The sequence below is a fragment of the Mya arenaria genome, chromosome 14, assembly GCF_026914265.1.
Source record: "Mya arenaria isolate MELC-2E11 chromosome 14, ASM2691426v1".
Lineage (NCBI taxonomy): Eukaryota > Metazoa > Mollusca > Bivalvia > Myida > Myidae > Mya > Mya arenaria.
The window spans coordinates 46,569,983-46,586,922 of NC_069135.1; the positions used below are offsets into that span (position 1 = coordinate 46,569,983).

Below are 16,940 nucleotides of genomic sequence, written 5' to 3' on the forward strand. Positions count from 1 at the left end.
GGTCCCAGCTGGTGTCTCGTCAGTTGCGTTCTGATAATCTATTGTTGCTATACATGTTTTAAGGTTATGGTCCTGGCTGGTGCCTCAACATTGCTTATTTTTTGTTTTATAATGTCTAAACAGGGTATGGTCCTTGCTGCTGCCTCTTGAGTGAGAAACTGCTCATCTTATGTTTATTTGTCACTATACAGCGTATGGGCCTGGCTGGTTGGTATACATGTATATATTTAGGTTATGGTCCTGGCTGGTTGGTGCCTTGTCAGTGATGTCCTGGTAATCTCATTTTGCTATGTGTGTGAACAGGGTATGATCCTGGCTGGTTCCCTGTCAGCAACATACTGTTCATCTTATGTTGCTATGTCACTACACAGGGTATATTTTGCTATGTATGTATTTAGGTTACGGTCCCGGCTGGTGCCTCGTCAGCGATGTGCTGCTCATCATGCCCGTCTGCCTCTTCTGCCAGATTGTTAACGTCTGCTACAATGTGAGTCAAGATTCTTTGCCATTGGAAATACTAAAGAGCAAACATCATGAAGCAGACATCTTGAAAGATAATGAAAAGATTCCGTCATTCAGTCTGACTTACTTAAGACCCATGCTTCAGTTTGCAGTCCTACACCAGGAAAAAAATACTGGACAAACATTTCAGGATAAAAAATTAAATATTTCTTGTGATTTCAAATCATGTCATTCATATTCCGATAGGTAATCAGCAATTTTATACCGATTGTAACATCTTTGAGATAAAAAATAATAACTCACGAAAATGATGCTTAAAATGCATCTGTGTCCCTGTATTTCGTTAAGCGCTCAAAGCTTGATTCCAATACATTTTCGAATTAAAGTGCCATTAAAATTTAAAATCATTTGATGTTGTGAACTGTAAGTGTGTTCTGATGATATAATCACAGTCTTCCCGAAATGTGCCGGTCCGCAGGACATGTCCGGCAAATTTTGTACGGGTCCAGCAGGTCTTCTGATAAAGACGTTCCGGATGACCGACATATTTTTGAGACGACTAAAAGGGGAAAGTACCTGAATGTCTCTTAAAACTGTCCCTGATTATTTGCCTTTGCGGTAGTTAGTTGAACCCATACTGATATTGACATCACATAACATCGCCAAAAGTCAGACATTTCCGATATGCAATCATGATGTTGATTGCAGGGGATAAACGAGTAAATAGGATTAATCAGTAACGGCATTTTATTACAATTGTTTTTATTGATTCTTGGTTTGCAACAAGGTACATCAAAATCGTCGGCACTCAATATATACTTCGTCTGCTGTCAAAATGGCGGCGGGTGGTGGAATTACCGGAAGACCGAAAAACCAGAAAGCACCTAAATGGCAGCGGTGTTTTAATATTTTTTGCGATATCAAGTGTGTTTATTTATACTAAGCTTCATAGTGTTTAAAATATTATGTTGTTGATTTTTGTGAATTAAATCAGGAAAGCATTAAAAACAGTTGACATTCATTGTAGTCTTTATGTTTACTATGTAATGACATATTTGTTCGAACAGGCAAATTTTTTTTCAGACAGGCAAAAATGTCCTTAATTTTACAATTTCGGGAAGACTGTAATCAATGATTGTGTCTTTTAAAATTATCATGACAAAACAGTCTGACCGAACCCTTCACTAATGTTCTCGGATCAAAATCAACCCCTCAGGAATGTAGGTTTTGCAGATTTAGGTGAAGCCTTTAATATTTATACAAATTTTGATAGTGTAAATATTAGTGTCATGTAAATATTAGTAGTATTAATAATTTTCTTAAATGTGTATAAAGATTAATAATATCTATCATGTGTTCCCGTTTCGGATAGAAAAATCCATCCTGAGGGCACCTCCGTTGCCAGGTTACAGGCTTGCCGAGTTGGCATGGGGGGGGGGGATGCCAGATGGAGTTTTTGGAAACACCTATCCGGTGAAAAGCTCTTAGGGTTAAGGTTAAGGTCACTGAAGAATCTGAACAGTTTCAAGTCAACTGAATATCTTAGTTAGGATTGATCTATTGTGACCAAACTTGGTATAAAGGAATATTTCTTTTTTGAGACCTTTCAGATTATGTTTGGGCCCCTTGGGTCAAGATCAATGTCACTGTTACTAAAAATAGAAAAACAGTTGAAACTGAATATCTTTAGTAAGGGTTGATATCATGTGACCAACCTTGATGATATAGGAAGAGTTTATGGAGACTTTTCATGGGATTGCGTTTTGGGCCTAGGTTCAAGGTCAAGGTCACTGTAACTAAAAATAGGAAAACGGTTGAAACTGAATATATCTTCTGTGTTTACATATTGTGACCAAACTTATATAGGAAGAGTTTATGGAGACCTTTTATGGGATTGTGTTTGGGGCTCCTAGGGTCAAGGTCACTGTAACTTAGAATAAAAAAAACAGATCAGTTATGCAATCTCACAACATAGGCAAGTTCTTCTGTCAATTATTTAATCCCTGGTTTTGTTGCATTGCCGCATTTCTTGTTTATTTTTATGTCCCCTTTGTAGCATTGCAGACATTTAGGGATCATGGCACATGTCTGCTCTCTCACTTAAGTGTTTCTTATCCTATCTTTACCGAACTTTACCATTTTACCAAATTCACTTTGACCACCCTGACATCAGCATTTGTTATCCAACTTCACTTCAATTGGTTACAATGTTTACCGGCACAATTTCTCAAAAAAGTTCAGAGTTATGGCCCTTAAATTGTCAATATTTACCAAATTCACTTTTACTCAAACATTAAACAAATGGGATGACAATGGGGATGGGGTGTAATGCATTATTTACTTAAGAGTAATGTCCAATAAAGTTGTCAAAACTTGACCAAGTGCACTTAATTTCAGTCGGCAACTTCATACAATCAGGACCATGATTTGATTATATCCCTTGTTTACGCAATGTCTGAATAACCAAGCAAATGCATAACAACTAAATTTCAAATGTTTTACTTTTCCTTGTTCAATGCTTTCTCAGAATATGCAAGGGTAAGATGCAGACTTTGACTAAAAGTAATATTTTACTTATTTTAGACTATGTTATAAAAATTAACTTTATTTATAAGAAAATATTGGCATTTGCTATGGCGCGTTATAAATCACTTTTAAATTTGGTTTGACATAACAGGCAACATATCTGATTCCAGAAATTCTTCTTTCACTATTTAACCCTTTTCTTCATAGAGAAGAGACCACATCAGTCAGGTCACCCTTGTTAATCCCCTTCTTAAATAACTTTAAATTGAAAATGTGTATCTATGAGACTATGGATGAAGAGGAGTTAAAGGAGTATCAACGAAGGAAAGGGTTTCATAAAGTTTATTAATTTAAGTCGCTGGTATTTTTGCTGTGTAATAACTGTTTTTTCCATATTGAGTTAAAGTTTTGAAATAAATATCCTTAGCAAGCTCATTGTCTATGAATTAAAAAGGAGTAAGAAATAAAAAATAGTTGAAAATATGAGTTGATATTGTTGTAGATTGAAGGTTTGTTGGAGATCCTGGAGCACCCTGAGAGGCGGCTTTACCCTGTCATGAACCTGCCGTTTCACATCGCCCAGCAGCTTCTCCACTCACGCAAGTATATACAGTGCTTCCTAGACACATGCGCATACATGGCTGAAATGGGCATCCTCACGTTCGGCCGTGAGGTGTTTAAGGACAAGGATGAGGTGAGTAGGATCACCCATATTGTATGATTATTACTGTACAATCAAACATAGTGTTCCCAACATTTATTAAATAAGTTATACCATCGAAGCGAGTTTTTGAAATGATACTAGAAAAAAACAAGACAATTATAAATTACATTCTAACAATTGTAGATAAGGTTTTATAAGCAGATGAAGAAAATCATTTTACAGACTCTTGGTAAAAAGATATCATCAGGCCCCAATTTCTCTAACAATCTTAAGTCCGCTGTAACAGGATTAAGCTTAGTGCACAATAATATAAAAGTGTAATAATCTAATACAGTTTTTTCTAAAAGGAACTTATTTTAAAGCTGATTGTAATAAACTCCCTTTTGATTTGTAAAATCAAGCTTAGGCAACTGATTTGGCAGGCAACTGATTTGGCTAAATAAAATAAGATACACCACCTGTGTTTAATAGTTGTAAAGAAAAATGGGTTATGTTATCATCCCATTCTGTTCACATGTATTTATCCCACTGTTTACATATATTCCTTTCATACTGTTCACATGTATTCATCCCATTCTGTTCACATGTATTCATTTAATTCTGTTCACATGTATTCATCCCATTCTGTTCACATGTATTTATCCCATTCTGTTCACATGTATTCATCCCACTGCTCACATGTATTTATCCCATTCTGTCCACATGTATTTATCCCATTCTGTCCACATGTATTCATCCCATTCTGTTCACATGTATTCATCCCATTCTGCTCACATGTATTCATCCCATTCTGTTCATATGTATTCATTCCATTCTGTCCACATGAATTCATCCCATTCTGTCCACATGTATTCATCCCATTCTGTTCACATGTATTCATCCCATTCTGTTCACATGTATATATCCCACTGCTCACATGTATTCATTCCATTCTGTCCACATGTATTCATCCCATTCTGTCCACATGTATTCATCCCATTCTGTTCACATGTATTCATCCCATTCTGCTCGCATGTATTCATCCCATTCTGTTCACATGTATTTATCCTATTATGTTCACATGTATTCATCCCATTCTGTCCACATATATTCATCCCATTCTGTTCACATTTATTCATCCCATTCTGTTCACATGTATTCATCCCATTCTGTTCACATGTATTCATCCCATTCTGCTCGCATGTATTCATCCCATTCTGTTCACATGTATTTATCCTATTATGTTCACATGTATTCATCCCATTCTGTCCACATATATTCATCCCATTCTGTTCACATTTATTCATCCCATTCTGTTCACTTGTATTTATCCCATTATGTTCACATGTATTCATCCCATTATGTTCACATGTATTTATCCCATTATGTTCACATGTATTCATCCCATTCTGTTCACTTGTATTTATCCCATTCTGCTCACATGTATTCATCCTATTCTGCTAACATGTATTTATCCCACTGCTCACATGTATTCATCCCATTCTGTTCACATGTTTTCTTCCCATTCTGTTCACATGTATTCATCCCATTTGTATTTATCCCACTGCTCACATGTATTCATCCCATTCTGCTCACATGTATTTATCCCAATGCTCACATGTATTCATACCATTCTGTTTACATGTATTCATCCCATTCTGCTCACATGTATTTATCCCACTGTTCACAAGTATTTATCCCACTGTTCAAAAGTATTCCTTTCATACTGTTCACATGTATTCGTCCTGTACTGTTCACATGTTTTTATTCCACTGTTCACATGTATTCCTCCAATACTGTTCGAATGTATTCCTCCCATATTGTTCACATATATTCATCCCAATTTGTCACATGTATTTATCCAACTCTGATCACATGTATCTATCCCATTCTGCTCACATGTATTTATCCCATTCGGTTCACATGTATTTATCCAACTCTGATCACATGTATTCATCTCATAGTGTTCACATGTATTTATCCCATACTGTTCACATGTATTCATGATTTCATCCCATACTGTTCAAATGTATTTATCCCACTGTTCACATATATTTATCCCATACTGTTCACATGTATTCATGATTTCATCCCATAGTGTTCACATGTATTCATCCCACTGTTCACATGTATTTATCCCATACTGTTCACATGTATTCATGATTTCATCCCATAGTGTTCACATGTATTCATCCCACTGTTCACATGTATTTATCCCATACTGTTCACATGTATTCATGATTTCATCCCATAGTGTTCACATGTATTCATCCCACTGTTCACATGTATTTATCTCACTGATACAAGTATTGCACCTGTACGGTTTACATGTATTCATCCAATTCTGTTTACATGTATTCATCCAATTTTGTCACATGTATTTATCCCATTCTGCTCACATGTATTCCTTCCTTACTGTTCACATGTATTCCTCCCATACTGTTTACATGTATTCCTTCCTCACTGTTCACATGTGTTCCTTCCTCACTGGTCACAGTATTCCTCACATACTGTTCACATGTATTAATCCATTCAACTCACTTGTATTCATCCCAGTTTTTAGGCAAGTCTTCATCACTGGTTTACGCTGCAGATTTCCATGATTGTTGCAGCAATTTGTGTACATTAACCGGAATGTGAGCCTCCTGGACACCCGAGAGTCGTTGAAGGGATACAACAAGACACACGCTCCATCTGGCCACGACTTCCCTACCCACACATTCCATCTTGACACGTTTTCTGACTTGCACAACTACTGGGAGTTTCTCCAGATTGTTGCCCTCGGATCTAACCTTGGTCACAAGTCATGTAGGCTGAATTTTAAACAATTAGTTTTTGAAGATGTCCTTATATTGTTCTGACTGTGATATTGTAAGCAAGATGCCGTAATGATGTCATGGCTGTTGTATTGTAAGCAAGATGCCCTGATAATGTTATGGCTGTGATATTGAAAGCAAGATTTCCTGATGATGGCATGGCTGTGATATTGTAAGCAAGATGTCCTGATGTCATGGCTGTGATATTGTAAGCAAGATGTCCTGATGTCAAGGCTGTGATATTGTAAGCCAGATGCCCTGATGATGTCATTCATGGCTTTGGTATTGTAAGCAAGATGTCAACATTATGTCATGGCTGTGATATTTTATGCAAGATGCTCCGATGATGTCATTGCTCTGGTATTGTAAGCAAGATGTCCTGATGATGTCAAGGCTGTTGTATTGTAAGCAAGATGCCCTTATGTCATGGCTTTGGTATTGTTAGCAAGATGTCATGATTATGTCATGGCTTTGGTATTAAAGCAAAATGTCCTGATGATGTCATGACTTTGGTATTGTAAGCAAGATATCCCGATGATGTCATGGCTTTGGTATTGTAAGGAAGATGTCTTACATCCAGATGTTGTTAGGCCCCAAAAAAATATACCTGTGTTTCTGGTAACATGGCGAAAAAAAATAGGGTTGGTCGGTCAGATTTTTTTTTTTTTTTTTTTTTTACAGTTTCGATTTCATGGAAAATTCTGTTGCATCAAATCATTTATATTATATCCAAGCTTTCCAGAAGTAACAGAAATTCAGAAAAAAAACAGCATTGTTAAATGTCTGAAATCATTTCCTTGCCTTCGACTACCGTATTTACCCGCCAATTTTGCCCAGGATTTTTTTGATTTTTTTATACAATACTCCTTTAAAAGACGCGATCGGTTTTTAGAACAAATCCAGCACTTCAATTTCTACAAATCTATGATGAGGTTCTAGCGAAACTGTCATTTATCAACTAAAGTTGTTAATTTGCTTGAAGAAAATCGCCGATTTTCTTGTCAACTGTTTAAGCTCTCTTTTATGGAGGTAGGTTAATAATAGAACAAGTAAACGCGGATATTTATTTTACGTATCTTATTTAATTATTTATAATTTATCATTATTCTCGTAACAATCAAAGTTTCAATCATATTCTTAGTGAATTCAAACATTGTTTTAAGATTCCCAGACGACGATTATTGATTATTATATTTTTTCGATCGTATGGTATTTTCTTAACCAGCCTAGATGAAATCCTGGCAATCAAATGGTCTCATATGGTATCCAACCGACCAATTTAAATACAAACCATAGCTACGCTCCTTTGATCTTATTACCGCTCGTGCTCTGACGTCATAAACTGTACCTTTTGATCTGCAGCCGACACATTCCTATACATGTTTTGATATAACTTTCACAGGTTTTTGTTTGGATTTCAGTTGATGGGATTTAAATTATGCGAAATAAATAAACATTGATAACCGTGAAATGTGAACCTCGCAGTTAAGCCTGCATGAATTCGCAAAGCCTAATCGTAAGAAGCCTGCATGAAATACTTTGCGCAAAGCCTAATGTAAAAAAGTAAGTTCTATTTGGACATGGATAAATAACACCGTGAACTATATCCTAAATATTTTCATTATAAAGACAGCAAAATGCGTCTCCTGTGATCAACCACGTGTTTGGACCATAAACATGCGTTTGCCAATTTGAAGATATCGGACAGGGATCGCCGAACTCGGCCATTTTGTTTCCCTGTTGACAAAGTGTCTCGGTAATACATAATCAGGAATGAAAGTTTATATTCCTAGAACAGAGACAGACAAACAACGAAAATGACGACGATATATTTCATTTATGATTTTTTTTACTTTAATGCCTAAAAAAAGATTAGGGTCGGCGAGGAAAAATAGGGTCGGTCGGATTACCGGAAACAAAGGTATTTTTTTTTTTTGGCCTTATGACTGTGATATTGTTAGCCTGACATCCAGATGTTGTTATGACTGTGGTATTATAAGCCTGACATCCACATGTTGTTATGACTGTGGTAATGTTAGCCTGACATCCACATGTTGTTATGACTGTGGTATTGTAAGCCTGACATCCACATGTTGTTATGACTGTGGTAATGTTAGCCTGACATCCACATGTTGTTATGACTGTGGTATTGTAAGCCTGACATCCACATGTTGTTATGACTGTGGTAATGTTAGCCTGACATCCACATGTTGTTATGACTGTGGTATTGTAAGCCTGACATCCACATGTTGTTATGACTGTGGTATTGTAAGCCTGACATCCACATGTTGTTATGACTGTGGTATTGTAAGCCTGACATCCACATGTTGTTATGACTGTGGCATTGTAACCCTGACATCCACATGTTGTTATGACTGTGGTATTGTAAGCCTGACATCCACATGTTATGACTGTGGTATTATAAGCCTGACATCCACATGTTGTTATGACTGTGGTAATCTTAGCCTGACATCCACATGTTGTTATGACTGTGGTATTTTAAGCCTGACATCCACATGTTGTTATGACTGTGGTATTTTAAGCCTGACATCCACATGTTATGACTGTGGTATTTTAAGCCTGACATCCACATGTTGTTATGACTGTGGTAATGTTAGCCTGACATCCACATGTTGTTATGACTGTGGTTTTTAAGCCTGACATCCACATGTTGTTATGACTGTGGTATTTTGTAAGCCTGACATCCACATGTTGTTATGACTGTGGTATTGTAAGCCTGACAGCCACATGTTGTTATGACTGTGGTATTTTAAGCCTGACATCCACATGTTGTTATGACTGTGGTATTGTAAGCCTGACAGCCACATGTTGTTATGACTGTGGTATTATAAGCCTGACATCCACATGTTGTTATGACTGTGGTATTGTAAGCCTGACATCCACATGTTGTTATGACTGTGGCATTGTAAGCCTGACATCCACATGTTGTTATGACTGTGGTATTTTAAGCCTGACATCCACATGTTGTTATGACTGTGGCATTGTAAGCCTGACATCCACATGTTGTTATGACTGTGGCATTGTAAGCCTGACATCCACATGTTGTTATGACTGTGGCATTGTAAGCCTGACATCCACATGTTGTTATGACTGTGGCATTGTAAGCCTGACATCCACATGTTGTTATGACTGTGGCATTGTAAGCCTGACATCCACATGTTGTTATGACTGTGGTATTGTAACCCTGACATCCACATGTTGTTATGACTGTGGTATTGTAAGCCTGACATCCACATGTTGTTATGACTGTGGTAATGTTAGCCTGACATCCACATGTTGTTATGACTGTGGTATTGTAACCCTGACATCCACATGTTGTTATGACTGTGGTATTGTAAGCCTGACATCCACATGTTGTTATGACTGTGGTATTGTAACCCTGACATCCACATGTTGTTATGACTGTGGTATTATAAGCCTGACATCTACATGCTGTTATGACTGTGGCATTGTAAGCCTGACATCCACATGTTGTTATGACTGTGGTATTGTAAGCCTGACATCTACATGTTGTTATGACTGTGGTATTGTAAGCCTGACATCCACATGTTGTTATGACTGTGGCATTGTAAGCCTGACATCCACATGTTATGACTGTGGTATTGTAAGCCTGACATCCACATGTTGTTATGACTGTGGTATTGTAAGCCTGACATCCACATGTTGTTATGACTGTGGCATTGTAAGCCTGACATCCACATGTTGTCATGACTGTGGCATTGTAAGCCTGACATCCATATGTTGTTATGACTGTGGTATTGTAAGCCTGACATCCACATGTTGTTATGACTGTGGTATTTTGTAAGCCTGACATCCACATGTTGTTATGACTGTGGTATTGTAAGCCTGACATCCACATGTTGTTATGACTGTGGTATTGTAAGCCTGACATCCACATGTTGTTATGACTGTGGTATTTTGTAAGCCTGACATCCACATGTTGTTATGACTGTGGTATTGTAAGCCTGACATCCACATGTTGTCATGACTGTGGTATTGTAAGCCTGACATCCACATGTTGTTATGACTGTGGTATTTTGTAAGCCTGACATCCACATGTTGTTATGACTGTGGTATTTTGTAAGCCTGACATCCACATGTTGTTATGACTGTGGCATTGTAAAAAACATATGTTATGACTGGTATTGTTAGCATTACATCTGGATGTTGTCATGGCTGTTGTATATTGAGCATCTGCATAAGGCTTCTCAAGGAAATGTGTCCATTTTCTGTGCTCTTGCTGTAATATTAAATGTTCAATATGGCTACAGTAAATTTAAAAGTAGATAGAAGAAAAGCACAGTATTCATTTGTATGCAATGTCTTTATTAAAATGAATATTTTCATAAAACATCTCTTTCATCCCTTTATGATATGAAGTCATATCAATTTATTGAATATATTACCAAAAATTGTTAAAGATCATGTAGGTTTAAAATATGGTTTTCTCTGTTGTAAAGTGCTGCAGGATGACCTGGATGATACAGTAAGTTATCAGGAGATATCACTGAAGGATGCGTGTGCCCCCCGTGACCCCTCTAACCTCACAGACACAGGAATAATTCCTGGAGACAGACGGGCGGCTGCTGGGCTTGACTCTTCACTGTTTGTGTAAGTGGAGAAATTAGTGTACAAGCTTGCTCACAGAATACCGGCAAGGTTATCATGCCTATGGTGATGTCTGCAGGTTATTTTACATTGCTTTTTCTATAGTACCAACGGGCGAACTATCAGACCCATTCCCAAAGCAAAACATAAGATGTTTTTCCCAATCTTCAAAAAAAAAGGAAAAATAAAACATTTACTGCTTCGTTTTCACCATCCTAATGAATTATGTGATGTAAATATTTAAGAATAATTGAATTAAAAAATTGTTTCATTTTCATCACATTCAGAGATCAGTATGAAATATTATCTGTCATGATTTATTGTAATAGATTTTTACACTCGAAGAATTGATATTTCAGCCATTTTTGGGTCTTTTAAAAGAGAAAAAAACTAATATTATTAAATAATTTCCTCATTCGCAGGCCACTGAACACTTGTTCTTTTAACTATAAAACTTCCCAATTTCGGCATTTTGTGAAGTTAATTTTCCAAAAATGTCTAGGGTCTTTTTCCCAAAATGGGTAGAAAAAGACCTGTCATGCGATGGAGCTGTGTACAGGTTACAGCAATGGTACTGTATACAGGTTATCATAGCCATGGTGCTGTGTACAGGTAATCATGGCCATGGTGTTGTGTTCAGGTTATCATAGCCATGGTGCTGTGTACAGGTTATCATAGCCATGGTGCTGTGTACAGGTTATCATAGCCATGGTGCTGTGTAGAGGTTATCATGGCCATGGTGCTGTGTACAGGTTATCATAGCCATGGTGCTGTGTAGAGGTTATCATAGCCATTATGCTGTGTACAGGTTATCATAGCCATGGTGCTGTGTAGAGGTTATCATAGCCATGGTGCTGTGTACAGGTTATCATAGCCATGGTGCTGTGTACAGGTTATCATAGCCATGGTGCTGTGTACAGGTTATATTAGCCATTATGCTGTGTACAGGTTATCATGGCCATGGTGCTGTGTACAGGTTATCATAGCCGTGGTGCTGTGTAGAGGTTATCATAGCCATTATGCTGTGTACAGGTCATCATAGCCATTATGCTGTGTACAGGTTATCATGGCCATGGTGCTGTGTACAGGTTATCATAGGCATGGTGCTGTGTACAGGTCATCATAGGCATGGTGCTGTGTACAGGTCATCATAGCCATGGTGCTGTGTACAGGTCATCATGGCCATGGTGCTGTGTACAGGTTATCATGGCCATGGTGCTGTGTACAGGTCATCATAGGCATGGTGCTGTGTACAGGTCATCATAGCCATGGTGCTGTGTACAGGTCATCATAGCCATGGTGCTGTGTACAGGTCATCATAGCCATGGTGCTGTGTACAGGTCATCATAGCCATGGTGCTGTGTACAGGTCATCATAGCCATGGTGCTGTGTACAGGTTATCATAGGCATGGTGCTGTGTACAGGTCATCATAGCCATGGTGCTGTGTACAGGTCATCATAGCCATGGTGCTGTGTACAGGTCATCATAGCCATGGTGCTGTGTACAGGTCATCATAGCCATGGTGCTGTGTACAGGTCATCATAGCCATGGTGCTGTGTACAGGTCATCATAGCCATGGTGCTGTGTACAGGTTATCATAGGCATGGTGCTGTGTACAGGTCATCATAGCCATGGTGCTGTGTACAGGTCATCATAGCCATGGTGCTGTGTACAGGTCATCATAGCCATGGTGCTGTGTACAGGTCATCATAGCCATGGTACTGTGTACAGGTTATCATAGGCATGGTACTGTGTGCAGGTTATCATAGCCATAATACTGTGTACAGGTTATCATAGCCATGATACTGTGTACAGGTTATCATAGCCATGATACTGTGTACAGGGTATTATAGACATGGTGCTGTGTACAGGTTATCATAGCTTAAAGGATGAAAATAGTATCTATTCAAAATATAAAAATAATTTTGGAATATAGTTATTTTATCTTCATTTGTATTTAAGTTCTTAATGGTGATGATAATGATGGTGTAATTATATACTCAATAAGGTGTTCAGTATATGTTCAGTATACAGTCCTCTGTACCAGATTTCCAGTTTTCCCAAAAATTTCCTATGCAGTGGCCAGTGATGGGCATTTAATTATAATAACATGGCTTGTCATGCGCTGCTGATAGTACCATCCTGGAATGTTTAATGATCCTTTCAAGTTTCAAGATTACAGACATTGCTGGGGGAAGAAAATTAACATTGCTAGAAATAAGGAAGACTGAGATTTTTAATTTGGTTTAAAAATATATTTTTATCTCAACACTTCATAACAATATTGTAACAAAGGTTACAGTACTTTTGATTGAATAAGACTAAATGGTTGTTATCACTTATGACTCATAATGAACATATAAAGATAATCATGATCACTAATGCTGAAATAAGTGGGTGTTTGAAGAATTGTCTGAAAATAAATGTCTAGGTCCGTAGTAGGGGTTTGACATTAATGGAAGATAGATAGTTAGATAGATAGATAGATAGATAGATAGATAGATAGATAGATAGATAGATAGATAGATAGATAGATAGATAGATAGATAGATAGATAGATAGATAGATAGATAGATAGATAGATAGATAGATAGATATATAGATGGGATGGGATGGGATGGGATGGGGTGGGGTGGGGTGGGGTGGGGTGGGGTGGGGTGGGGTGGGATGGGATGGGATGGGATGGGATAGATAGATAGATACCCTTGTCATACGATTCCTTAAAAAATAAGAAATTACTGTTTAGCCCGCGCTTTTAATAAACAACTACAAGTCAGTCAAGTAGTAAATCTTTGTGCAATTGGACTGTCTGAGAAATGTTCATTCAGTGTTCAATGAATTTCAGAAATCTGCATTGTGAATTTTCAAGACGTAATGATCAATACAAACTTTAATATATCTAAAAAAATCTTTTACACATGAACTTAATAAATTAATAAATGATTTGAACATTTACGTATCATTATTATTTTTCATTTAATGAAATCAACAACGTGTTATATTGGCACTATAATATTGTATATTTCTTCACAAAAATGATTGTTTGTCATCAGCATGCCTTATTGTTACCTTGTTTATGAAATCTTTAAAGAGAACTTGAATCATGAGAGGGTTATTCAAGGTACCACTCTGATGTGCGTTGAATGATCCTTATGGACACTTGCATCAGCCAATTTTCAATTCGTAATGAGTATGTGTCGTAACTACTTATGTAAATTGTAAAACCTAAGAGTGACATTGACCTTTGACCCCGTCCCCGTGCATAAGAAACAGACTGAAAAGAAAGAAGCAGACAAAGGTCGTGTGGTGCAGTCGGTGCTATGTTGAACGTCCATGTGAGGAAAAATTTCATTTGTATCTGTTTTGTTCCCATACTTACCATACAATGTAAATATCAATAAATTAGTATTTGTATATTACATTATACAAATAAACTGATAATTAAAACACAAGACAATTTCATACTCATTACAATCATTTAAACACAACAATACAGAGATTATCAATATTGCTTTATTATTTCACTCATATTTCTTTTTATATAATGCCAAAAAAAGGTTAAAAAAATAAAGCATAAAACTCTTCTTTTTTCTAGTTAAGAAATGTATTTACTTTTAAAAAAAAGATAACATATTATGAGGAACTGCATCTAAAGAAATTAACTTGACCCTGCAGAAGTCAACTTCACCAGCCCAGATAAGATCAAAGGGGGCCAATTAGTGATGGCTTAACCCTTTAGCGCATGTATACGAGATAGGCCGACATAGCTCATTAGCAGATGTATACGCATCTGGCCGACCGTATCCATTACTGGATGTAAACGCATGGCCCGCATATTTCAATAGGGTCATTTCAATATTTCAATTTTGCATCTTTCTTTTTGTAAACAATATCCCGGATGTTTATAAAATTAAAGTTTAACCTTTTGTGTATTGATTTTCCCTTGAAAATATCGTTTGCTAAATTGAGAAGGAGTTTATACTCCCAATCGCAGGTGTGATATCCAATTGTGACGTAATAAGACCACGAGCTGAGTACTATATGGAATTTCCCCCAAATTCATTGATGCTTAAATCATTAAATATATTACGTCAGATCAGTTTACCATTAAAATCAATTGAGATTATATTTACTTAAAGGTAATATTTTGTTTACAAACAAAAGAAACAATTAGTAAATGAGAAAATGATGGGTAAATTTTCTGTGAAGCTGATATAATTTCTATCATAGTTTTGGCTGTAAAATAGGTCATGTGCAAGCGTTTTGTTTGATCTAGATCTTTTTATTCATACCGGAAAATCATTGATCGGCTTTCTTTTTTGTAAACAATTTTATGAGGGGGTAATAAAGTTAAACAGACACCTTGGACTGGATCTCTCAGCTGGATGACACCGGATATTCCTGACATATTTCTGTGTATTATACACAAGAACATAAATTGTCGGCTTTTTAATCCAGATGGGTCTTTTTTATGATAGGGGTAATAAAATTTAGATCGATCCCAGCATTTTATTACCCTTTGATTTAATGCAATTATGACATTTCAAAGAAATGTTACAATTCCATCATGGAAATACATTCACAGCTGAAATAAAATAATTTAATATTTCATCATTGACACCATTTATTAGATAATTTAATTATCTATAAAAAATGTATTCACATAAAAAAGATTTGGACACAATTATTTGGAGTAACATTGATTTTAAGGTCATACTGCTGTATTCATTTTCTCATTTTCAAATATCCTGAAAAGTACCTATACAGATAAGGACTGCTTATCAGTAAGTTGGCTATTGACTGGGAGGTGTAATCTGGCCACTTGTCTATGTGCTAAAGGGTTAAGGCTTTCAGCTGAAGTTAATGGGAGATTAACAGTTATAAGTGATTTACTAGCTGATAAGCCCTTGCTGAATCTCAGTCGCTCTCTGGTACATATGCGTAGGACTGTATATGTGCATTATTTGTGCGAATGCTAGATATATGTGTTTCCTCCATCATCATAGCCCTGGATGATCTAGATGCTATATATTTATTTCAGACATACGCACAAGAATTGGACGTTTAGGACATTCACCGAGACAAAGAGAATGAAAAACTATCCTAAAAAACTAAAAACACCAAGTCACACTGACAGTAAGTGCGTGCTGTTTTAGTTGGCTTAGTTGATAATTTTGTACACAAGTTGTAAATAACTTTATCAGGTGTTTTGTTGTGATTGTAGTGATGTAAATGTAATTATGTCTCCCCTTAGGCTGAAAGAAGACATAGTGTATTTGTTTTTATTCTTCTTTTTAATATACTATTATAATTCTTATTAGCTCACCTGTCACTTTGTGACAAGGTGAGCTTTTGTGATCGCCTTTTGTCCGGCGTCCGTCGTGCGTCTTGCGTCGTCCGTCAACAATTTACTTAAAAGACATCTCCTCCTTAACCGTTGGGCCAATATTAATAAAACTTCATAGGGATGTTCCTTGGGTGGTCTTCTATCAAAATTTTTCAAAGAATTCAATTCCATGCAGAACTCTGGTTGCCATGGCAACCAAAAGGAAAAATCTTCTTCTCCCAAACCACAAGGCTTAGGCCGTTGATATATGGTAGGTAGGATCACCAAATGGTCCTCTACCAAGATTGTTCAAATTATGGCCCTTGGGTCAAAATTGGCCCCGCCCCGGGGGGTCTTGGGTTTTCTCTATATGTTTATAGTGAAAACTTCAAAAATCTTCTCCTCTGAACTTACTTGGCCTAGAGCTTAGATATTTGGCATGATTCATCGTCTAGTGGACCTCTACAAAGATTGTTCAAATTATGGCCCTGGGGTCAAAATTGGCCCCGCCCCGGGGGGTCATGGGTATTCTCTATA

General features: G+C 37.0%; 1 protein-coding gene across 8 annotated transcripts in view; it reads left to right on the forward strand.

Moving 5' to 3' along the window:
• LOC128218102 (general transcription factor 3C polypeptide 1-like) overlaps positions 1 to 16,940 on the forward strand; it is a 303,630-nt gene that overhangs the window by 64,420 nt on the left and 222,270 nt on the right. For all 8 annotated transcript variants that reach the window (XM_052925645.1, XM_052925643.1, XM_052925648.1 and 5 more), the window contains exons 20-24: positions 399 to 487; positions 3,491 to 3,682; positions 6,244 to 6,439; positions 10,929 to 11,079; positions 16,119 to 16,213. In XM_052925645.1, coding sequence (XP_052781605.1) covers positions 399 to 487; positions 3,491 to 3,682; positions 6,244 to 6,439; positions 10,929 to 11,079; positions 16,119 to 16,213 — 723 coding nt within the window. The remainder of the gene's footprint in view (positions 1 to 398; positions 488 to 3,490; positions 3,683 to 6,243; positions 6,440 to 10,928; positions 11,080 to 16,118; positions 16,214 to 16,940) is intronic.